This window comes from Myotis davidii, unplaced genomic scaffold (genome assembly GCF_000327345.1).
Source record: "Myotis davidii unplaced genomic scaffold, ASM32734v1 scaffold6, whole genome shotgun sequence".
NCBI classification, from domain to species: Eukaryota; Metazoa; Chordata; class Mammalia; order Chiroptera; family Vespertilionidae; genus Myotis; species Myotis davidii.
Genome location: NW_006383011.1, coordinates 10273298 through 10297645, shown reverse-complemented (window position 1 = coordinate 10297645; position 24348 = coordinate 10273298). Strand labels below are relative to the sequence as shown.

At 47.6% G+C, this 24348-nt stretch overlaps 1 protein-coding gene across 2 annotated transcripts in view; it reads left to right on the top strand.

Moving 5' to 3' along the window:
- Positions 1 to 24348, top strand: part of SPTBN1 (spectrin beta, non-erythrocytic 1) — a 128254-nt gene that overhangs the window by 51562 nt on the left and 52344 nt on the right. For both annotated transcript variants that reach the window (XM_006778594.2, XM_006778595.2), the window contains exons 2-3: positions 13012 to 13163; positions 21400 to 21573. In XM_006778594.2, the coding sequence (XP_006778657.1) occupies positions 13012 to 13163; positions 21400 to 21573 (326 nt within the window). The remainder of the gene's footprint in view (positions 1 to 13011; positions 13164 to 21399; positions 21574 to 24348) is intronic.

The window sequence follows — 24348 nt, the reverse complement described above, 5'->3', positions numbered from 1 at the left end:
GCCTGCATGTGGGTGCACACTCTGGGACGTTGTAAAGATCTTGTGTTCTATTTTGTGGCAAGAGATTTGCATGTAGTAAAATCACCGTGCAACAGGTTTAAGTTTCCAAAACAAATAGAAAACAGAAAAACGGTTCTCCCTCTTTTTCCCCCTTCTGTTGCTTGCTTTTTTCATTTGAAAAAATTAAAGTAGATGAATCCTTATAAGCTAAGAAGATTCCGTGTGATCCAGGTCACACCTTGTGCATTGTCTGCTACAACACGGGACTTCAAACTTTGGTTAGTGTTCCTATGAATGAAAATAGGCTTTGGTTAAACAAACAAAGCTAGTATAAACTGTTAACTGCCCTGCCCACCTTTGATTAGTGTGAGGGATCCTTTAGTGCCACCCCACCTGTCGACTGGGTCATCCTGGGGGTTGAATCTGACTCCTCCTCCAGCTTTTCTTCCCTCCGTTACTGAAACAAGGCAGTGCACATTGTGTACTCACAGGGTCTGCCCGCCAAAACTCTGTGCTGTTTGGCTATGGAAGAAATCTTGCGTAACCATTTATCGTTTGGGTGAGGTTAAGGAAAGCCACAAAGGAAGTTAGCAGAATTGTTTTGCAGGCTTTGACCTTGTGAGTAATAACTTTCTCTTTTTTACTTTAAAATATCTTAAAAATAACTAAATGGCAGTTGAATGTGGGTATCATTTATCTGGTGCGGTGAATTCTCAAGGAGTTGTAAATCGCTCACTAACTTTTTAAAGAGAGAACTCTTAATGCTTTGAGGTGCCCTCACAATGCCTTCACGCTTAGGTACTCTAGAAATGGTTGCTCATTGGTTGATTGACTCAAGATGGAAAAAAAAAATGATGGTAGGGCCTGCATGACTGAATGCTGGGTACCCACGTGTACAACATTCGCTGTTCTACATGGAATAATGTTTTAGGCAGTGAAATCATTGGCTAAGTTAAAATACATAATTGAGCATTGGATCAGAGCTTTTCATTCAGTAAATTGCTTCCTGAATGAGGAATATTAAGTGAGAAGTGAAATTTCGGTTTGATGCACTCAGAGATCACTTAGAAAATAGGGCTAGATCTAGGAGCAGTTCCTCTTTATAACGTTACGCATTTTGTTTTTGCATCTTGTCACAGCTGTTAGTTGAGTGCCTTTCCCCCAAACACACACGGAGGCTTGGGCTTACTTGCATATGCAACTGTAATTTTGGAGTTTTGCCATGGACTAGACAGTCTTATTTAATTTATCAGCCTGCCATTTCAACCCTGATAGTTTAAGGAGTTTAGGTGACTAATTGGCAGTGTTCTTTAGGACAAAAGCCAGTTTTTAAATTCTTCTGTTTCATTTGCTTTTAAATATAATTTCTCTTCTCACTACGTGGAACTTTGCTACAATTCTGTAGTTCCATGTGGTAACTTGGCATCACGATGGCTTTCTTTGTCCCCGAATCCTAGGCCCCTGCAGATTAAATTTACATGTATAACCTTACGTGGAGGATTTCCATGATACCTTCTATTATCTTCCATGGCCGCTTCCACGATCCCTTCAGGAAATGGTGGTTTTGGTGAACACTGTGCTGTCCATGTAAAGCAGACAGCTTTATGGCGATCTTTAGGTCTCTGACCCCTCCTTCTTGTCAGTGTGTCTCTGGTTTAAAAAGAGTCCCTTGGATCTTAGCTTTTGGGGTCCCATAAATTACTGTGGTTGCTTTGGGCGTCCTCCTCTCACGGGAGAGCTGTCGGGAACTGTCTCAAGTTGCTGGGCTGGCAGTCATGTTGTTGGCAGCGTCGGCCTCTGAAAGCATTGAGGGGTATCCTCTTGTGTCTTGAGTGTCTGACCATAATGTGACTTTGGTGTGTGAAAGAGAGTTCTGTTTTCTTTCCTTCACTGTTGACCCTAAGAACTCCAGAAAACGGGAGAAGAGAGAAAAATCATAAGCAAGGGCCAGAGCGCACACTATTTGATTTCTAACATGCTAGCTTAGACCAGCTACACAGTCCATAGAACAGGACAGCTACCTTTTTTGTGTGTGCATTGCATGAAAAAAAAGTAAATTTAAATTCTATCTCACCACCTCCACCTCGTCCCAAGGTTCCTGTCACAAAAATCTATCTTTAGTCCTTGCGAATGAAGTACAGGATTTTACCTTTACCAGTGGATTTGTGTGGCACATGATAGACTGGCTTAGAATACGTTCACTGTTTCTTTAGTTGTTGCTTAGAGAAAGTTATTTACAGACGCAACCTCCCACCCGCATCCCAGTATGTTGCAATGAAATTACCTTCATCAAGCCTTATCTCTAGTGAATGCATTATGGTTATTGCCCTTAAAAGGTGCCATCCTACTTAGTCTGTATTCATGTTAGCATTCTGCCATCTACGTTTAATAATTAAAGATATGATATGTGCTTAGTTCCAAGCCTTTCCCATCTTTGGGGGATGTTACAAGTTACCCTCAGTCAACCTTGGACTTAATATTTTTAGTTTCCTTCCAGGGAGGGTTGGGGGAAGAGAAATGAAGATGAAATGTCCATCAGAGTAAGAACTGGGGACCGGAAGCTGGGGAGGAGAGACAGTGGGGAGTTGGGAAAGCTGGCCCCAAGCCACAGGGCTCTTCCTCATCCTTGGAACATGAAGGCGTGGCCTTGAGTTCCAGCCATGCTTTGTCCCTCCTGGCAGCTGGGCACTGTTAACTCTGTGTGTTGGGTAACCAGATAAATACCCTTCAGCCGGGGAGGGGAGAGGGCCCTGTGTTCACCTCCTGACTGACCTGATAGCAACACAATTTAAAAAATATACATGTGGCCCTGGCTGATGTGGCTCAGTTGGTTGAGCATTGTCCCATGCACTGAGAGGCTGCTGGTTCCATACCCGGTAGGGGCACGTGCCTGGGTTTCTGCTTGATCCCCAGTGGGGTGTGCAGGAGGCAGCCAACCAATGTTTCTCTCCCCCCGCCCCCACCTTCAGAACCAATAAAAACATACTTTTTAAAAATACACACACACATGGCTATTGCATGTTTAACAGTGACATTTAAAATGGCCCCAGAGCAAGCACTCCTTGCATATTTGCTACACTGATTTGATTTGAAAATGGAAGCTAATAACTGGGATATGGGACCAGTGACATTGTCAAATGTTTAGAACTAGGAACTGACAAAGTTTTTCTGTAAAGGGTCAGGTAGTAACTACATTGGGCTTTGCAGGCCACATAGAGCATCTGTCCTATCTCCTCATCCTCTTCCAAGAGCCTCTCCCCACCCAATGAAGTAAAAAACGGTTCTAGTGCCCAGGCTGTAGGTCGAAGATTGCTGTTGCTTATTTTAAATTAATCTTTTCAGTTAAGAAGGAACTGACCTGGGATGGATAGCTGTGGTTTTTTTCCTCTGTTTGGGGTGTGGGGGAGGTAATATCTTGTTTTCCTTAGGCAGTAGTGGTGTGGGAGCTTTTTGATTCTTCAGGGAGTGGATGTAGGTTCTAGTCCTGGATATGACCTTGTTAACCATGTGCCCGTGGTTCAGGTGGGTAACCTGAACTTTGCTGTGCCTCCTCGAGTTAGAATTAACAGCTTGTAATAAACAAGGTCAAGTTAGCCAATATCTAACACAGCCTCCACCAGTGCATAGGGACAGAGCAGGATGGCTTCACCCTTCGTCCCATTGTCCCTGGCTGTGGTTTCAGGCTGTTTCCTGCAGGGCCGTCTGCAGAGATGGAGGTGGCAGATTAGCAGGCTCAAGGTATGGCTTCCTGTATATGAAGGCAGTTTTAAAGTGTGCCGCCCATTTTCTGGCAAATTTTGTGACTGATTTCTTTCTTTTATTTTTTATTGAGTCCAGAGACGAAAGGAGAGGGAGAAACATCAATGATGAGAGAGAAACATTGATTGGCTGTCTCTGGCATGCTCCCTACTGGGGATGGAGCTTGCAACCCAGGGATGTGGCCTTGACCGGAATTGAACCTGGGACCCTTCAGTCTGCAGGCCAACGCTCTCCCCGCTGAGCCAAACGAGCTAGGGCTGTGACTGGTTTCTTAATATTTTTTCATAATGCCCTGTTTCTGTTTAATTAAGGCACTTTTCCCCCGTGTCTTTAGCACTTTACTCTGCTGTTAATTCACCCTCGTTCTCACCCTAGCTCTCATCTTAGGAAAGTTAGTGGTGTTCCTCTGCCCGAAGGCTTTCAGAATTTGTTCCCACCATAACCTCAGCCTCCTCCACAGTCTTGGCTTTTTGTGGACTATGATTTTAAGGGGCTCATCTTGAAGTGATAATCATGACAGGCGGCCAGGACCCCTGGCAGCCAGCCTGCTGTCTCCGTTCATTACTGTAGGCCTCCCCTCAGAGGTCCCCCTGCCCCATGCCTTTGTTTTCACGCTGGCAAAATTGGGACTGTGCTGCTCAGAAGAAAGACCCTTGGTACAGCTGCCAGCAGAGCCTGCTTTGCTGATGTAAACCACAGGCCCAAGGTTATATAGAGTTTATTGTTGTTCTGTAGTCTGCATATCAGACTGTTAAGTATTAGCAGAGAATTGCATATTTGCCACACATGTATTTAGAACAGATGTTTACATGTGTTTTATCCATGAAGTGGGTTAAACTGTTAAGAGAAGCGTTTTAACTCAAGTTCTATTTATATACAAATCAGCAAACATAAATGAAAGGCCTCCAGACTAATCCAGCGCAGGGAGGCCTTCAGTCGAAAGATTAGTTTCCTTCCTTTTGCTGCCTCAAGATAACAGTCTGATTCTCTATTATCAGTACAGCCAGTCGCCTGTTTCCGGTTTCCTGCTCTGTGTATTTTGCATGTTACTCATGGGAAATGACTTATTTATTTTTTTAAGCTAAGGCACATATGGGGACTCCACCCTACTGTAATCTTTTGTTTTGAATTATAATTCTTTTAAAAAAATAACAACCTAAGAATTGAGCTTAAACGGATGCATTGTTAAAATTAGTATAAGTCAAGTCTTGTGACTGTTGGCCTGTTTGGGTTGTGTTACAATAATGCTCTAATTACTACACCCTAAGTATTTTGCATCTTCACTCTGCTCTGTACAGGTATGTGGTGGCAATTACCCAGAAGCAAAACAGAACAAAAGCAAACATTTGTCACACTTTTAGGTTAGCTTTGGGCCCCTTTTAATTTGACACACAGTGCCACAGAATTGCAATTTTATCATTTATCAGACATTGAGGAAGAGTTGCAAGAAACAATTCAGTTGTGCAAAATTTTTGGTGTTGTACACTGATAACATTTAATTACTTAGGGCCTGTCTCTGTGATTTGGAATTTCTTTCCTCAATAATTTCAGTGGAACAACCAGCAGCAGTGGGATTATCCAGAAGGTACTTGTTGGGCACTGGAGTTTCGTTGATTGCTTCGACAAATGTTTATTGTACACCCACTCTGCCCGGCATGTGCTAAGGCTCTGAACAGATACAGAGTTGGGTCCTTGGAGGCAGGTATAGGGTAGTTGCTGAGGTAGGACACAGGATACCTTAAAAAAAAAAAAAAGATAAGAGACCACATCCCATCAAATGAAGGGCCTATTGGAAGAGTAGATCTTGCCCTGGGTCTTAAAAAGAAGGGCAAGAGAAGAGAAATTGCCTTCCAGGCTAGGGGAATGGTGTAAGCAAAGATGGGAAAGAAAAGGCAATGTGTAGGGTTAGCGTTCAGAACATAATGATAAGAAGTCCTGTTGGGTTGACACAAAGATGGTATGTTAGGGAAGTTGCCAGAGGAAACAGGCGCCGAGGGAAGGCCACCAGGCTCAGAGGTTTGGTCTGTCTTGTGGGTGGGAGGCCATTCAAGGTTTTGGTACAGTGAAGTAACTTTGAAAAACCATTGTTTGGGGGAGGTAAGTATGGCACTGTTGTTTAAGGTGGGTAAGAGCGGGAAAGGCGCAAGGCAGGGGACTCCAGTAACTCTGAAGGGTGGGGCCTGAAACCATTCTAATTGTAGTGAGTTTTTTCTTCCAACCCCCCAAACTGTTGAAATCATTCTCTTTGCAACTGTTCCTGTACTATTTTGTCATATCTTTTATTTTTTAATTTTCCGTTTTGTTTCCCCAGCTAGACTTCTAGTTTGTTGAGGGCAAGAGACCTTGTCTTAGACATAGTTCTGCATACAGTCTGCACTTTGTAAATATTGGAGTGTATAAGTACTCTGAACCTCAGGTTAGGATTGGTCCTGATCAGCTAGCCTGTACAGTATTGTTGATTTAAATGGCCAACCGTGCACGTGTGCATGGGATCATTGCTTCATCATCTCCGTTTGATTACTTCTCAGCTTCCATCCTTGTACCTCTGAAATTTCCTACCATGAACCCAAGTCTAGACCTAACTTAGCCATGGGTCTATACAGAGAAAAGTTGCACATGATTGCCAATTCTTACATAAGGTGGGCCATTATCTTAGCACAACTGAAGATCCTGATAGAGAACGTTCTTGGGTTACACTAGCAGGTTCAGAAAAGTTAAAGAGAGATTTGCTCTCTTAAGCCAGGTATAAATTCGGTCTTTGGGGGAATAATGAATGTTTCTGCGTTTCCGTTATTTTCCATCCAGAAATGTTCCGTGCTTTCAGACCTCCCTTCGTCCTTGGCTTCCACCCCTGTTCGTAGCCAGAGCTGTGGCATATGGTGAATATGGTTGCGTTTAGCACTCTGCAGAGGGTGTTGCAGAAAGATGCCGTACAGTCATTCCCGTAACACGGCACCCTCCTCCTCATCAAAGCAATTTCTAACATGTGAACTCGTGCTAACACAGCATTCATTTTTCCAATTACAGCAAAATCTTCAGAGTAATAAATAAATATCAAAGCGCCATAGTCTTTCACTATTGATAATAGTCATTCCCTAAAAAGAGAGGAAGTCAATTATGTACTTTTAGAAGGGGGTGATGATGGAGAGGATAGACACAGCCCTTTGGTTAAAATTATGATAATATGTTCCTCTATTCTAAATACCTCACCCTCTTTCTCTAAGAAATCTTCTGAAAATGTCAAGCAGTTTATCAGAAACATGAAACAGTGAGTCTAGATACTTAGAGGAGAGAGTGTAGCCAAACAGCCTAATCCCTTTGAACCTGACTGAGTCATGGGAGAGACAGCAACCCCCCGGGGCACCACCAGCATGTGCAGCTCCGCCGCTGCTGGCCGGTGACACTGCACAGCCCTGAACTTCACTGACTCTTGTGTCCACCGCCCTGAGCGTTGCTGTGCAGATCTAGTGAGCTTGAAGGAAGCGTACATTTTTATTCAGATGTGTGGTGGTGGTATTGCAGGCATGCCATCTTAGAAAGTTCTGTTTTTAGGAAAGAATGCCATACTAGAATTTCACTTATAATTCTCTCCTTCCAAGGATCCAGAGCTGACATAGGTGCTGGCGTAGCTATTTCCACGCATCTGGGTTTACTCATCTGCTTCTCAGGAATGCTCATTTTCCAGGAGTTGACTGATTCATCTGTGAGCCTGTGGAGCTAAAGACTTGGCTGGATCTTAGAACCGCCTCTGGTTTTCAGGGTTCCGAGGACATTTTGGTAGAATTCGTGGTTGTGGGGAACTTGTTTTGAGAGGAGCTTTCGGGGTCCTTCCTGGCTCCCACCCCTGTGTTGACACACAGACTGCCTCACCAGGCTCCCTCCCACCGGGTCTTTTCCCTTCTTCCCGTGGTTCCCTCGTTTCCATCCCTGGGCTGCTGGTGCTGCAGCCACCGCTACTTGAACCAGTAGGTGTGTGGTGATCTCCAGGCTGCAAGAGCAGGCAGTGTCCTCAGGGACCAACTTGTCTTCCCCTCTGCCCACCGCACTGTGATAGTCATTGCAAAGAGGGGTCATTGAGCGGTGTTTAAACCTGAAGGCCTTTCCGTGGAGGGCTGGGGAGACCTTTTCTCTGTGGCATCAAAGGTGAAGTGAGCTCCATGGGCCACAGAGACAGATCTCGTCTTTTTAAAAAATATATATATATTTATTGATTTCAGAGAGGAAGGGAGAGAGAGAGATAGAAAATCAATGATGAGAATCATTGATCAGCTGCCTCCTGCACGCCCCCTACTGGGAATTGAGCCTGCAACCAGGGCATGTGCCCTGACTGGAAATCGAACTGTGACCTGCTGATTCCTAGATTGATGCGCAACCACTGAGCCATGCTGGCCGGGCCAGATCTCATCTTGATGGAGACACCATCCCAACAATTGGAGTCATCCAAGGGCCGGAGCAGACCCTTGGACAGACTAGGACTTGGGTTAGGGTGGCGAGATTATGGGTGCTTCTGGGAGCTTGTATCCTTGTGACATGTTTTGTGTTGTTTTTTGTTTGTTTTTTAAAATGTATTTTATTGATTTTTTTACAGAGAGGAAGGGAGAGAGAGAGAGAGTTAGAAACATCAATGAGAGAGAAACATCGATCAGCTGCCTCCTGCCCCCCCCCTACGGGGGATGTGCCCGCCACCAAGGTACATGCCCTCGACCGGAATCGAACCCGGGATCATTCAGTCCGCAGGCCGTCGCTCTATCCACTGAGCCAAACCGGTTAGGGCTGTGTTTGTTTTTATTATTAATATTTTTAATGTTGTGCTAGAGGCATTATTGCCTAGAGATTGAAAACCAGGTTTTGGAGCCGACCTTCCAGGAGAATTACTAGTTCCTGCCTCGTGGAATAGTTATGAGCGTTGTAAAGCATGTATATTGGTACCAGAGACATAGTAAGTGCTCAGTGAATGCTATTATTATTTTAATAAAAAAAGAAAGAACAAGTCATTTTCTTTTTATATAACTATTAACCTCCTGCCACTCACAAATAGTTTCCCCCTCTCTGGGTTTTTTAAATAGCTGGCCCAAGGCTGTAGAAGGAATTTTTCTTTTGAAAGCAAGGTGATTCAGATGCCTTCCAAAGGCTTGTTCCACCCGGAGATTATATGACCCCATGATCCCTGATGCATTTCTCAAATGGTTTTAAACTGATGAGAGAGCGGCTTTGCTGGGGAAAAGGAGGAGGAACTGGTTTGATGAGTACTCGCTACAGGCCGGCACTTTGATGTGCACTTCACCGCCTCTCATCTAATGCCCGAGAGTCCCTCTAAGTAACTGTAATTTGGGGTTGGGGGCAAACACACAGGGAGCAGACCTGCGAGGTGCCTATTCCTGGGCCCACCACCTACCCAGTTTTGGATAAGGCTGCGTGGGAACCTGCCCCAGCGTCGTTTCAGCCACGTCAGCTTCTCGGGAGGAGATGCAGGCATGATTTGGCTTGATGAACCGCAATACAAGGCACTGAAAAGGTAAAAGGAGAATGGAAATGGTGTGGAGGACAGATGGGGCGCCCACCCATGGTTTTCCCTGCTGCTCCTGCAGTGGCTCCTCTCTTGCAAGGAAGCAGCGAGCCCTTAGTGCACATGGATAGTACGACGAGTGGGCCTGAGGGCAGGGGATTTCTGCTGCCACCAGCCATCCGGATGGAAAGCCCTTTGGTGTGGGTAAAGAGAGTCATGAATGACTAACACCTCAATTCAGCTGTCCCTCTCTGCCAAGTGCCGACTGAGACCTGTGCATGCCAGCTCCAATCAGTGTAAGCCCAGAATGTCTAAACCAGGGTTTCCCAACCTAGCGGGCACTGCTAACCTTGGGGCTGGATAATTCCTCGTGGTGTGGGCTGTCCTGTACACTGTGGGGTGTTGGGCAGCATTCTGACTTCTACCCAGTAGATGCCAATAACACCTGACCCTCAGTCGTGACAGTCAAGAATGTCTCCCTGGGGAGCAAAATCACGCCCCACTTGAGAACCACTGATCTGAATAACCAAATCAGTACAACTTGCAAGGGCCCCCTTTTCAATCACCAGATTTGCTCCTCCGTGTGGCACTAGAAGTGGTTTCTCTTCCTACTACCCCCACCCCTCCCCTCCTTACACAGCTCAGGCCCAGTGGTAGCAGCTTTAGCTGGAAACACGTCTCCGGACTGTCTTGCCTTGTCTGTGCCAAGGGCCTCCTGCTCCTCCTCGGGCAGGCATCTGGCCTGATCTGCCCCGGCCTGGCTGGGTTGGGATTGTAGGGGTGATGTCATTGTACGTTCCCAGGAAGGGTGGAACAAAGGACGGAGTCCCCAAGGACACGCAGCCTCATCCTCAACTGGGCCTCTGGGTAGATCTTTTCCCCCTTCCTTTCCCTCCTTCCGGCCTCAGAAGTGTTTGTAGTTCACCCAAGCGATCCATTGTAAGGGGACACACTAAGCTGGCCGGGCTTCGCGTCTCCGGCTGAGTCCGTTTCCTGCCCCTTGGGTGTTGTAGGAGTGTTGGTTCTGGTCCAGTTCCTGCATGGAATCTTCCATGCCTTTTCCAGTGTGGTGGTGTGAGCCCCAGGAACTTGGACTCTGTGTGATTCTTCTAGTGTGCTCACTCTCCCTGGAGCTCGGTTCTGAAACCGAGGGGAGGAGAGAAGTGGGGAGCAGGGGAGAGGGCTAGAAAGTAAGCCTTCATTCCTTTTATTTTGTTTAGTTTAATTTTTTAAACTTCGTTCTCCTCCTCTTTCTTACCTCTTCCTGGAGTTCCTGAGGACCCCGCAGCTCCGGGGATCCCTCCTGGCACAGATCCCCAGCCTGTTTTATTTCCATTGGGCTCTCTCTGCTCTACCCACGACCTCTCTGTGGTCTCCTCATGGGGAGGGGGTGTGTGGGACGATAACTCTGCAGGTCAGGGTGCTGTGGGAGTGCTTTTATTGTCTTTTGAAGCAAATCCTCAGAATCTCCTCATAAAGGAACCTGTTAATTCAGAACCTGAGAGAAGCCCGAGGTGTTTCTGTAAGGTGAGATTTGCCCAAGGAGCCACAATTGGCTGACGAGCACATTGTGTGCTTGTTTATTTAGAAATACCTTAATCCAAGCAGGTTTTCATTTTGATCTTGTTCCCTTGATATGTTGGGTGTGGTAGTGACTTTGAGCCCCAAACCCTTTAATAACTGCCTAGGATACCCATCAAGGGCTTTATGAAAGACATTTGTAACTCCAGTGTAGCCCATAAAAAAAACACTATAAAAAACCATTAGTTGACCCTACATACATCTGAACCGTACCTAGGAGAAACTTAGCGTGTCTGTGTATTCCGATCTGGACTGGCTCTTTGAAAGCAGCCAACCTTGGGCAAAGAGACAAACAAAAAGCAGCTAGCTGCCCATGCCACTGTCGTAAAGTTACCATCCATCAGGATGATTGTGCGATTAATAATGCAGGTGATCTTTTCTCTGTGACTGATCGTGACGCTATTGGTGCAGCTTCTTTTTCAGGCTGCAGTGTGTCCCTCACTGCCGCCTTCTGGCTCCCCCCAATCCCATCCTTTCTGGTCCTTTGTCTGTATTTGGTCGGCCTTTGTTCCTGGGAAAGGTCCTTTCTCCCCCTGGACAGGCTGCTCCTTTAGGGCAAGGCTGGGCCGGGAGGAGCTGCTGGCTGCAGCAGGTGGCCAGCTGTCTTGGCAGAGGCCCCGGCTGCCTCACCTGCTAGGTTGGCAGCAGTAAAGGCTCATCCCATGTTGTCTCTGCCTCCCTCCCTGCAGTGGGGTGAATGGAGACCTCCGTAAAACCTTCCAGGCAGACCTTCCCAGGGTGCTCTGGCCAGCCTGGGAACCCAGTACTCCCAGGCCACCCAGTGCATGCCCCATCAGCAAGGATGGCTTTTTAGTTGTCACCCCATGGTGGTGAAATACATAAAAATTGTTGGGGTCTGCCCCCCTTCGTTGTAGATGAATACATAAACCTTGCGGTGGTTTTGGGCTGGCACTGGAAGGAGTAGGCCTTGGGTCCTTTTAGTGCCAGTTCATGCTCACGGAACTAGAAACAGGCGAGTATGTGACAGAAGGATAACTGTAGAACATAGTCAGTACGAGTGGTGGGTGCCCACCGAATGTCTCAGCAGCCGGCACGTAGAACATTCTGCAGAGGCAAAAAGATTGGAAGCCTGTTTGTATGGGATGTGAAGGGCCAGTGCTGGGCAGAAGTATCTAGAGTTTTATGCTTTAAAGTGGACTGAGGCTCGAAGAACAAGTTCCCTCGATGACTTGGATGTGTGACTGCCACACTCTAGAGCAGCGGTTCTCAACCTGTGGGTCGCGACCCCTTTGGGGGTTAAAGGACCCTTTCACAGGGGTCGCCTAAGACCATCGGAAAACGCATATATAATTACATATTGTTTTTGTGATTAATCACTATGCTTTAATTATGTTCAATTTGTAACAATGAAATTGGGGGTCACCACAACATGAGGAACTGTATTAAAGAGTCGCAGCATTAGGAAGGTTGAGAACCACTGCTCTAGAGCATAAACTGACAGTTGCCTTTTCAGCGAATGGTTGAGTTTGGAGGTGATAGTTGTCCACTCATCTTACAGAAGGGGACACTGCATCCAGTGTCTCCGCACATTTTTGGCAAAACCTTGGGCCCAGGCCCTCCTCTTCCAGTGCCTGGCCAGATCTCTTTGAACTCTACCAGGTTGCTTGCCATTTTCTGTGTTGTTCATGGGGCTAGTGACTTACAGCAGGTATTTATTGTAGATCAAGGTCATGAGTAAATTTATTTTACGAGGTAGATGATGCCTGATCCTTTGTATAGAGAAGCAATTTCTGAATGTCTTTCTACCCACATCCTTCCATAATCTGTGTACTTCCCCCACACTTGCCTTTTGAGAAACAATAGTTGTAACGAGACTTTACCAGCCAAGTGTTAATCCAATGGGCAGGATTGCAAAAGACCTCCCTGTCATCTACTGTACCCAGCTGCGTCTTCAGCAGAAATGGGAGATAGTGAATTGAATGAAAGCAAAGGGCATTCTGCTGGTGGTATGCTGAAGCGCCCAGATGTTCACGGACCAGGGAGCTCTTACCTTTTCCCTCACAGCAGGCAGCAAATGCTGAAGTGGTTTCACTCGAGTTCAGTTCTGCTGCTCCTCCTTTGGCTGGGCCCCATGGCCCCCCTGGCACCACGCCGCTGCGCCTGTGCTGTGGCTGGTGGTAACGCAGGCTCTCCTGTGCTTGCAGATGAGCGTGAAGCCGTGCAGAAGAAGACCTTCACCAAATGGGTCAATTCCCACCTCGCCCGAGTGTCCTGCCGGATCACAGACCTGTACACGGACCTTCGAGATGGACGGATGCTCATCAAGCTGCTGGAGGTCCTCTCTGGGGAGAGGCTGGTGAGTGTCGGGCTGCTGTTTAAGTGTCTTGCAGCATAGGTGGGGAAATGTTTTTGAAAAACCTATCAGGGCTTTCCTCCTGGTAGATTACACAATCAATGGCTGATCTTCTGGAGAAGGAGAACCTTGATAAGAGAGATGAGCATGTTGGAGAAAGCTCCTGTGTAGACATTCTGAGTCTAGTTGATGTTCTTGAACCTGTAATAAGGTGGCCGCGTTCTCGTAATTTGTGAGGTCACTACCACCTTCGGTCAGAGGGACCTTGGCTGGTGTCCCCCCTTAAACAGGGCATGGTGCTGGTAATTGGAGGGCCAGCCCAGGGCCCTGGCTCCAAGATGGATCTGTAGCCCACGAGATCCTGGAATAATTTTGAATTTGTGTTTTATTAATTCTCTGGAAAATCTGAGCTGCCGTTTTAAAGTGTCAAGAATTGAACTCAGTAGTTCTCTGATGTTTTTGCTTTCTTCCCTGCACACTTTTTATTTTGGGGGTGGAGGGAGAGACTGGTGTTTTGTCGTCTCCTTGGAAACTCGGGGCTTCTAATGAATTCACCGTGCCTTTTCAGGCAAGGGAGTTTTCAGCCTGCAGTGAAAACTGTAGCCCCATTTTGTTTCTCAGCGCTACAGCGGCTTGTCTCTGATGTGACTGTTGTTTATGAACCGTAAGCCAAGGAAGCTTAAGCCAGTCTCCCTAACTGACCCAACAGGTTTTGTCTCGTCTTGGTTTGAAAATGGATGCTGTATCCTACCAGCTCACAGGCAGTTCCATAGGTGGTGGGTGGGACCCTGCCGAAAGCTGACGCCCAGGGAGAGAGCCCCACATCTGTAGTGACATCACCAGGAAAATATGCTGGCGGTTGGCAGGGCTGCCAGAAAGCCTTATTTTTAACTCGATCTCTACCCTGTAACTTACAGCCACATGGCTCTGTGTGCAGACCGACCCACACACCTCTGACCACAGGCAGGGAGCTAAGATGGTACCCTGCCCTATTATTAGCCCACAACAGAATTGCCTCCGCGAGCCTGGGTAGAAACCGAGTCAGAGTTCTCTCTCTCCCTGCCCCTTCGTCCAAGATCAGAGTCCTGTGGAAGGGTAAAGCCTCATCTCGCGTGTAGTGAGTTTTGTTCATGGTCTTCGTTCCCCGTGCATGCAGGTGTGGTTGCCTCCTGTTCTTTGGGAGTTTGTGGGTCACACTGGACAAATTAGATTAATAAAGGAGGCCCCTGCCTAAGACCGCGGCAGCTGCCTGAATCGGAAGGTGGTTTGTGGGGTGACGGTGGGTAGTGGGCCCACATGGGGTGGGCGAAGGCCGGTCATTGATCGCACTTTAATTTGTTTTTTGAAGTGAGTCTTCTTTGAGAACCTAGGCTAGAATTATTGTAATATTCGTCTTTAAATATAGTTTTTGTAACCAGACTTTTCCCCCTTCCTCTCAACCTTTTTTTCCCCCCTGTTAATGTTTTACCTAGTGTGATTGTTTATTGATCTTTTTGAATGTTTTGAAAGTAGCTAAAAAAAAAAAAATCATTAAAGGTCACATGGATAGACATTCGTTTGAACATTTATTTTTGTCCCAATAGGGTCCAGTCTTCCAGGCTGTAGGGAATCAGTGGCTCACCTCTGAAGGTCCATAATTCTTTTATACCAAGAAGATTGTGTCCTTGATAACGTCCACATAATAAATGGGGTCAGACCCAGTGCCCCTTTTTCCTGAACAAAAATATTCATAGGGAGGAAAAGGCAACCAATGAAGCATCATTCATAGTTGTGTGTGGATACTGCCCTCTCCGCCTTTCACTTGCTGCTGTGTGTGTGTGTGTGTGTGTGGTGTTTTTGGTTTGTTGGTTTGTTTTTGGTAGTAACCCATCAGCCTAGGAGATGGATAGGGAAGAGCATATGATTGCACCATTTCCAGCCTTTCAGGCAGTCGGTGCCAGAAACTGTGTTTAGCAATGACATCCCACTTTGTAAAAACCACAAGTGTCTCTACTTCTTTTATCACCCGTTCCTCACAGCCAGCCCTGATTATAGGTTGGGCAGTCTGATTAATCTTCTTATTCCAAAAATAAGGGTCCCGTAGATAGAGTGAGCTAAAACTCTTGTTCATTTTTCAGCCTGTTTGGCCCCGGGGTTGATTTTGGGTTCATGGGACACGAACTACTCTGCTGTTGGCTGCAGAGGCTGCCAGAAACTCAAGTTAGAGACCCTCCCTGCAGGCCAGGACCTCTGGGAGGGCTTGCCCCAAAAAGGACCCTTGCATTTTTTCGATTCCGTAACTAATGAGGTGGTTAGAGCTTCCTGGCCTGGGTAAATTAATGTCCATAGCTAAGCGTGGATCATCAGGAAACAGCCAGCCAGCACCGGGCTCTCTGCACCACTGATCCGAACCCCGGGTAACGTAAACACATGCAGTCCCATCTGGAGCCCTGTGTCAGCCAGCACTTGGGCCATTTAACCACCAGCTTGGCAGTAGGTAGAAGATAAATGTGTGAGGGCCCAGAGTATTTAAATTTACTTAATTAATAAATTCTTGGAGCCAGTTCATCCTTTGGTATAGAGGAGGAAATGTGTCTGATTTTTACTGCATGAGGTTCAAAGAAACATTGGTTTCATGTTCCAGACAGTTTCATCCTAGCCTTAGCCTGCATTCCGGCTCAATAAAATTTGAATTAAATTTGAACAGGGTTTAGGTGCGTTATCGGGGCACTTGATTCTGATGTACTGGGAAACATCAGAGGGCAGAGACCCACCTCTGGTCCTGGCTTGGGCAGGATCCGTGTCAGAAGTGTCCCTTTCTCTGCCTCGGGCGTGTCAGCTTATGGAGCAGTGAGGAAACTGAGGCTGAGCCAGGAAGCGACTGCTCATTGGGATTGATGACAAAGAATATTCCTTTTCAATATCTCACTCTGAAATTACTGTACATTATAACTCTTCATAAAGGTCTCGCTTTAAAATGCCAAAATAGAGACCCATCCTTGACGGTAGCATCAACTGAGCAGGTGAAAATGGTGAGCACAGAACCCGTGCCAGTCACTTTGTCATTGATGGCAGCGCCAGAGTAGAGCGGGACTGGAGGGGAGAGGTTTGTCTCACGGCAGCACTGACATTTGGAGGGAGTAGGGCCACTGGTGTGATACGTCAGGCCTCGACTTTGGTTACGGAGTGGAGCTCGCAGGTCATAACCCGGGTCGGGGCTTGCCTGTGCCTGCCCCTTCCCTCAGGGGCCTCAGAAGTGAAGAATGGTTCTAAATAAGAAGGCCAGCTTCCTGCCTTGCCCTGCCAGGCGGAGCCCTCGCCTCTGATGGAAAGAGGACAAGGTTTTTCTGACCACCTCTGCCTTCCTGCCAGCCCTCGCCATTTCCAATCGCAGATGCCACTGGGTTCTGCTTGCCTGTTGTTTTCCTGATATTCTGTCTTCTCACTCTGTCAATCAGTTTCAAAGAAGAGAAGGGGGAGGGAATTTGATTTTTTTTGTATGTGTGGGTTTTTTGGTGGGGTTGTTGTGTGTGTGTGTGTGTGTGTTTTGCTGCCATTAATTCCAAAACAGGCTGAGCTAGTTGGAAAAGATAGATTTACTGTGAGATCTGTTAAGCCTTAAATCCCACTTTGTGCTGCTCTGAGTTTTACATAAAGCCTTTGCTAAGAGAACCATACTGGTCTGTATTGTTGTTGAAACAGGATTTGGGGACTGGCCACAGAACCTACCTATTGTCTGTAATATCATTTGTGTGGGAGAATTTGTTTTTGTCCTAAATAACCAGCCACTGAAGAATGCCCCCATTAGACTTACGTCTAATCGCACAAATGCAACGAGCGCATTAATAGTAATGGGTCCCATATTGTAAAGTACTAAATGAATAGCCCCAAAGCCCTGGAGTTCAGAAGGGAAAACAGGCCTTCTGGATGGGGTGTCAAGGAACCCCAAGTAAGTAAAGTAAGTGGGTGGGTTCCAGCTGATCCAGGAGGAGAGGTTCGGGTGTGGATAGAGAGAGCATACAGGGGTCAGGTGTCAGCTGAGGGGCAGAGTGAAGAGAGCGGCCCAGCTAAACTGGAGTTTGTTTTTGGAAGCAGCAATGAAGGTGACTTTCGTGTGTATCGCTTTTAGTGTTCACTGTCACAGATTATCTCATTTGGTCATCGTAGTTGAAAGAAGTAGACAATTTATGTTCTATAGAAAAAACAGGCAGAGTGGCCAGGGTCTTGCCCAAAGCCAGTATTGCTAGTACGTAATAGAACTTGGACCCAGCCCACTCTGCTGTCTGTTCCGCTCCTTTCCCAGTGAGCCCTGAGAAAGGAGAAGGTGGTGCTCTTAGAGCCGGTCCCAACCAGTGAGGAGACAGGCAGGAATTAGTTGAACACGGTGTATTCATTTTAATTGGGCATGAATCATTCATACTCTGCTCAAAGCTCAAAGTTGGATGTGTATGGGGACTTCATGTGAAATGAGCTTGGCTGTATAGTGTATTAGAGGAGATGTTGGAAACCAGTGCTCCCCACATTACTCTCTCTGTTAAGTAGAAGTGTGTGTGTGTGTGTGTGTGTGTGTGTGTGTGTGTGTGTCGAAAATCAGTTTGTGATGAAAAGACAAAAGCATAAGCAAGTAAGTGTTCATCACACTGGGGTACTGAGACCAGTTAGTGTCTTTTCTCTATGTCTTCTTTACTATTGCTGAGCAATAAGATCAGCAGAATTCACCTTCATGCTAGTAAGTCTTTCATCCTCCAACCTATAAATTGTATTTTATAGCTGGAAGTCACTTTAAAAGGCCACTGAGTTAGATCCCTCATTGCATAGGTACTGAAACTCAAGAGTAAGCAGCATGCAGGGCCATTCAACTGGTGTGTGGCAGATGGGCCGGCCGCTCCCAGTGCCCAGGGCTGGTGTTCCGTCCACCCTGCAACCCTGGGAGAGCTGTTGCTCCATGGCCTCAAGGTGGCTTTGGACACTCATGGGAAAGCCCCCGAGAGAGTGGCGGTTACCAGGGTGGAGCAGTGTGGCCCAGTTCCCGGTGGCCTCCCGAAACATCCTTCCAGGAGCCTCCCTCTGTCTTCTTCTTCTATTCAGGGAGGCCAGATCAGCTGCAGGCAACATTTATTTTTCTCGTTTCCACCTCTAGGTTCTGATAAAAACTCTGCCATTGTTATTATGTCATAGTTCCGCAAATCCTGACACCCACAGGATAGAACTGACCCAACTCAAGGCCGAGTGGGCAGCTGGGGAAGAGCCACGGACCAGGAAGGGGGGCCCCCAGCCCTCATCCAGCTCCCTCATTTCTTCCTAACGGCATTGGGTCCCCTTGGACGAATCTGACCAAGGCCACACCACTTCTCAGGGGCCTCGCTGCCCCAATAAGCAATTAGAATTATGTTGTCAGTTGCTAGGGGTGGTTGTTTAGCCCTCTAATTTCCACTCCTTTTTGGAGTCAGAAAGAAGATGGGTCTGGAGCAAGGCCTGGGATGGAGCTGTGGCTGATAGAGAGGTGGGACCAGAAGGGACCTTGAGGAGGGAAAACAGGAAAAGCGCCTGCAGAACACAGGAACACTGGCCGTGGTGTGGGGAACTTGTTAAAATTATTTAAGGGAGAAACGGTAAAAATAGGCATTTCCTCAGAGGAACCGCCTCCCTCCCGGCAGAGCCCCCTGCGTCTGAGTCACGTATGAGCCTGGTGTTGGTATTGATCTTTGTCTCCACATTAGTGACATTTCAAACTGCCCCATCAGAAACGGCCCACGGGACAGAAATGCACGTGTTGCCGTGGGAACGAACCTGTGTCACACTAGGAATGTGACAGTAATTAATGGGGGCAAGACAGGGAATGCCCTCTTTCATGGCAGAATTAGCCACTTTGGGGGTGAGGTCTTAGGAAAGTGTTAGCCATGGAGAGAGGCACCCCCCTTCCCATTGTGTTTAGCTTTCTCCATTGTTATCTCCTTTTCCTTTTGAGAAGATGGAAATCTAGTGACCTAAAAATAGCTCCTTAATAAAGGATTTCAACTATCTGCCCGATAGAAACGCAGTCTCTCTTCTTTCACGCGGTTCTTGGTGTGGCATGAGGAGAAGGAGCTGTGGAATCCTGCCCAGCACCCTGGGCTCCTCTGGGGGGCCCGTCAGCACCACATGGGTCCCCGCGATGTGGCTGGCTTGAGGCGGTTGTTGGGTATACCTTTGAGGGAGGGTGTGCCAGTGTTGGCCTCAAACTGCATCTACAGAGCCAGTCACAAAATTAGAGATTGAGTCTACCTTCTTTCTGCTTGGATGTCATGTTATCACTTGACCTAACTTAAGTAACATACCCCAGCATTTCCCACATACCTGAGATAAATTCGTTGTGAAGGTGCTGAGAGAAAATGCCTGGGGGAAGGGGGCGGACGAGGAGTGTAAGGGAAGCTGTCATAATAGTGTAATAAAGCCTCACTTTTAGAGACGTTTCTTCTCCCGTGGCTTTTACTTGAAAACAGAATCTGCCATTGTGGCAAGGCCGCCACTTGTGATCTTCTTTCCTGGCGTTGGAGCGTGTTCTCTGCACACTAGCTTTTTGTAGGAGAATAGAAAGTCAAGGAAAAGAGATCATCTGAGACCGGCTACTTAAAATGGCCTCTTGTTACCCAAGTCATCTTCCCTTCAGATATTTTCCATCTGACAAATAACTGAGGATCTCAGCTACAGAGGGAAAGCAGAGGACAGGCAAAGCATCCCTGTTGGAGTGGCTGCTACCTTGCGGGGGTGCCAGCTGTTGCACACCTGGCTGCCATTCGCTGTGGGGCCAGCCCCCGAGGCACACGCTGAGCTCAGTCCACCTGCATTCAGTTCACTGCGCATAGCCTTGCGCTCCGAACCAAACCAGAAGCCGCTGGGAATATAGCGGAATTATTAAGCATTATTCCTGCTCTCATGAAGCCAGTAGTCTAGTTGGAAGCAATAAGAGCGATATGTGAAACAACAGCGAAAATATAAGATGTAGACGATGGTTTGTTTCTGCGCTCTGTGGCATAACTGTACAGAGTTGGGAGAAAAGGGGGGCCGGTGAGACCTGGAATGGTTGGAATGTCTTCCAGAAGGAAAGCTGTGCCTCGCATTGAGCCTTGCAAGGTGGGTGGGGTATGGTGAGGTGGCCGTGGAGGGCAGCCCCACGTCAGCCAGGCCGAGTGCATCCTTGTAGCTAGCGAGGTGTGCACAGCCTGTCGGAGTCTCTGTGAAATGATGAGAGTAGCCTGAGGTGCAGCTTCTGCTAGAAGGAAAGGGGGGGGGGGGGAGTTGGGAGAAGATGGGATGGAGCCAGGCGAGGAGGGCGTGAGCATGCTCTCAACACAGGCGGGGGTTATAGAGACACTGAGTGAGTGAGTGAGTGAGAGAGTGAGTGAGAGAGTGAGTGTGTGTGTGTGTGTGTGTTGCTTTATTTAAAATGTTTACCTTCAGAGACCTTTTGGATTTTGATATAACTGGGTAAAAAGGAAGAGACATTTGGGGTGTTCACATCATTACACTACTCTCACATTTTCCCCCTTTATCCTTTCTTTTCAGTAAGTCACACCCTTTACTCAATTCCCTTCCCATCACCTTCACAAAACCACCTGATTCTCCTATGCGCCACCCTTAGGAATGACCCACACCAGCAGGTGGCAAGCCTAATCTTAGGTTAAAGCAGCCGTTAAATCCTCAGATTTAAACACATCTGCAGAGCTGTTTTGCATCTGCAGAAGGCTGTGTAGATGGCAACAGTAGCTCTGAAAGTCGATGAAAACAGGGTCCGTTTTTCTCTAAACTTCTAGTTTCTACAGGCATTTGTAAATTGTGTTGCTTCCATGATTAAACAAATTTCTAAAGAGTGGTTCTCAACCTTGGCTGCACATTAGAATCACCTGGGAATCTTTTTAAAATCCTGATTTCTGGGCCTCATCCTCCAGAAATTCTGTTTCTTTGTTATGGGGTGGGGCCACAACATTAGTAACAAAGAAATAGAATTTTCGGAGGATGAGGCCCAGAAATCAGGATTTTAAAAAGATTCCCAGGTGATTCTAATGTGAACCACTGTTCTAAAGAGTGATCGGTTACCATCCCTTCAGTAAACTTTTCTCCTCAGAGGCTGTTAGATAAATACTGTCCTTGGTCTGAACAAGCACACTTGGCTATTAATGTTTTGGTTTGGGTAGGAGAGCGCGGCGTGAATGGGCAGTAGGTCCGGGCCTGCCGCCACCCCGTTGGATGATGTTTCCACCTTCTGCTCACCCATTTCCAGCCTAAACCCACCAAGGGGCGAATGCGCATCCATTGTCTGGAGAATGTGGACAAGGCCCTCCAGTTCCTGAAGGAGCAGAGAGTCCACCTGGAGAACATGGGGTCCCACGATATCGTGGATGGGAACCACCGGCTGACCCTGGGCCTCATCTGGACCATCATCCTGCGCTTCCAGGTAGGAGGCTTGGCGGGGGGATTCTGCCTTCCTCTCGAGTGCCAGCATCTGGGGTAGCTGGCCTCCTCCCATTCCAGAGGGCCCAGGAAGACCAGGTGGAAATGGCATCTCAGGGTCAGGTGTGCGGGGCTGTGTGCCACATCCAGCTGCCCTGCGGGCACAGCTCCCTCACCTCCCTCAGTTCGGCTGGGCCCTGAAAGTCTGGGTTCTCCCATCAGATAAGTGGGTTCAGAGCCGCCTCCCCGCCCACCACTTCACTGGCACCTACTCTGAACATCCGGTGTCTGCTGCTCAGCTTTCAGGAGCGAAGGTGTAAGATGCAGTGGATGCTCAGTTACTAGCACTAGGCTGTCTGAACGGCACCAGATAGGCACGTATTGTTGGGGGCTGTGGGAACAGGTGGTAGACCAGTGGGGTCAGACCGGACCTGGGTTCAGCAACCTCAGTACTTGGGTTCTGGCTAGGAAAGAACTCAGAGCCAAGACTCAAACTGTAAGAGAACATTTATTTGGAAAATCCCGGAGATAGAAGAAGTAATTTTTAGCAGAAATGGGCTTAGGAAAAGTTACAGAGGCAGAGGAAAGACTTTTGGAGCTTGGGAGTGAGGAAAGTAATGGTAACATGCCTGGGGGAGGGAGAGAAAGGAAGAGAGGGGGAAGGGAAAGGCTCTGGCCTCCTGGGAGGGAGAGATGCTCGGTCCTCTGTCCTAAAGGTGTTTTTTTTTGTTTTGCTTTTAATTGAAATTCTTCATTGTTCATAGTATTACATGAGTCTCCTTTTTCCCCCGTTGACCTCTCCCCAGCCATTCCCACTCCCCAGCACATGCCCTCACCCGCCTACTGTCTGTGTTCTTTGGTTATGCTTATATGCATGCGTACAAGTCCTTTAGTCGTCCTAAAGGTTTTAAAGGTGGAGATTTTAGGGGGTGTCCCAGTGGAAGATCTCAGTAGAATAATCAGCAGCTTTTCAGGTGTGTCCTTTCAGGGTTGGGATAGCCACTGACTGACTGGTTGGCGCCAGGGTACAGGGGTTCATTATTCAACGCAGCTGGTCCTGAGGTCAGCCAGGGCCTTTGCTTGTCTGGTTTTGCTGCTTTTCTGGGCCTGGAGCTGGAATACAACTGAGGCCTAGATGTTATCTCTAGGGCGGAAGGTCAGGGGGCCCAGGCAGCAAGGCCAGCGATATGCTAGGAGGAAACCGAAGTCACACCCTACAATTGTCCTTTGCTAGACATGTGGGGTGTTCTACCCTGGTGGCCTTCTACACCTGGCCCATCGTCCTTGCTCTGCACATGTCTGACTGACTGCCACAGTATTGTAGGATATTTTTAGGAGAAGCTGTTTAGGATCATAGCGTGTGTGTGGGCTCCGTTTGCACCTCCATTCTCCTTTGGATGTGAGGAAGTCGTGTTCAGGGGGATGTGCAAAAAGCCTTAGGCTTTCGTGAGTTGATAAGCATGTTATGGTTTGTTGTAGTCCAGGGAAGGACTCTAAATATAGAAACACTCTGAGCCAGAAGGTACGCTCAAGGTCATCTGGTCCATTTCCTTCACTACTGAGGAAAGGGCGGAGCCTTGCCCAGGATCACAGGGCCAGGCAGGCTGGGCTGCAACGCAGGCTTGGACCCCTAGGGGAGAGCTCAGCGTCTCAGGAGACTGTGAGGCACCTCCTCCAGGAGGATGCTTCACGCTCATGCTCTTCAGGAAACACTTCTTGCCCTAGCGTCAGGTTACTCTGCAAACCAGCGTCCTGACAGACCTGTCTCCTCCTCGGCAGTGTTCTCTGCGCCTTCCTGTTCCGCCCCTTTGAAAAAGTCTGATTGATTTTTCTGGTAAATGAAAAAGGCAAAACAAAAATCAAATTGTCGCTGTCTTTGTATTCTTATGAAAACTCTGCGGTCACCCTGCAACCAATTCTTTCCCTTCTTGTTTCCCCTGGGATTGGGCTGAGTTAACAGTGTCTGGGTGTGTATGTGGGCAGAGGGAGTGGGGGCTGCACTGGACAAAGAAACTCCCTGCATGGGTGGTTCCCCCCGGCTAGTCCTGACTCCGACTCCTTCAGGAAGCTTTTCCCTAATCAGATCCCCTGTCCCAGCCCTCGGGCTCCTCATCAAGCAGGTCTGAGGAGGGAACCCCTGTTGAAGATGACATCATTAATGGAGTTAATTACAACCACCAACGATTTCATTTTTAAGCAGCTCTTAGGTAGGCTTCTGTCATTTAATTTCAGGATGATTTAAAAATGGAGTGGGTGTCATTAAGTTCATTAAATACTGCTCTTGGTTTTAGGCCAACGGAGGTGAAATCAGCAGGACCCTCTTTGAGCCTGACCTCAGTTTGCCGAGTAAAATAGTTCTGTTTCTATTGCTGCTTCCTGTAGTAATCAGAGCCTCGGAGGGCACCCCGATGGCAGCCTCACCACACCCGGGCAGTGCTCATGTTGGTGAGCTGGCAAACGCAGCCCTTTCCAGGATTTTTAGCGTGGATTGGGTTGAGTCATTGACTAGCTTCCCGACAGCTGGCCCTTTTCTGTACTTGAACTTGTAAATGCTGGTAGGTACTTTCTCTCTTTCCTTGGAGGCAGGAAATAGAGGCTGCAGATGTCACTGCTTGGGCTGCGTCCTTGGTGTCTTACAAACCCAGCTTTATTAAAGCAGCACCCATCCCACAAATGCAGGGTGGGGCAGAAGTAGGTCTACAGCTGTGAGTACACACAACACAGTTTCTTCTTGTTATTTATTAATTATTATTATTTATCACTTTCCACATGAACACTG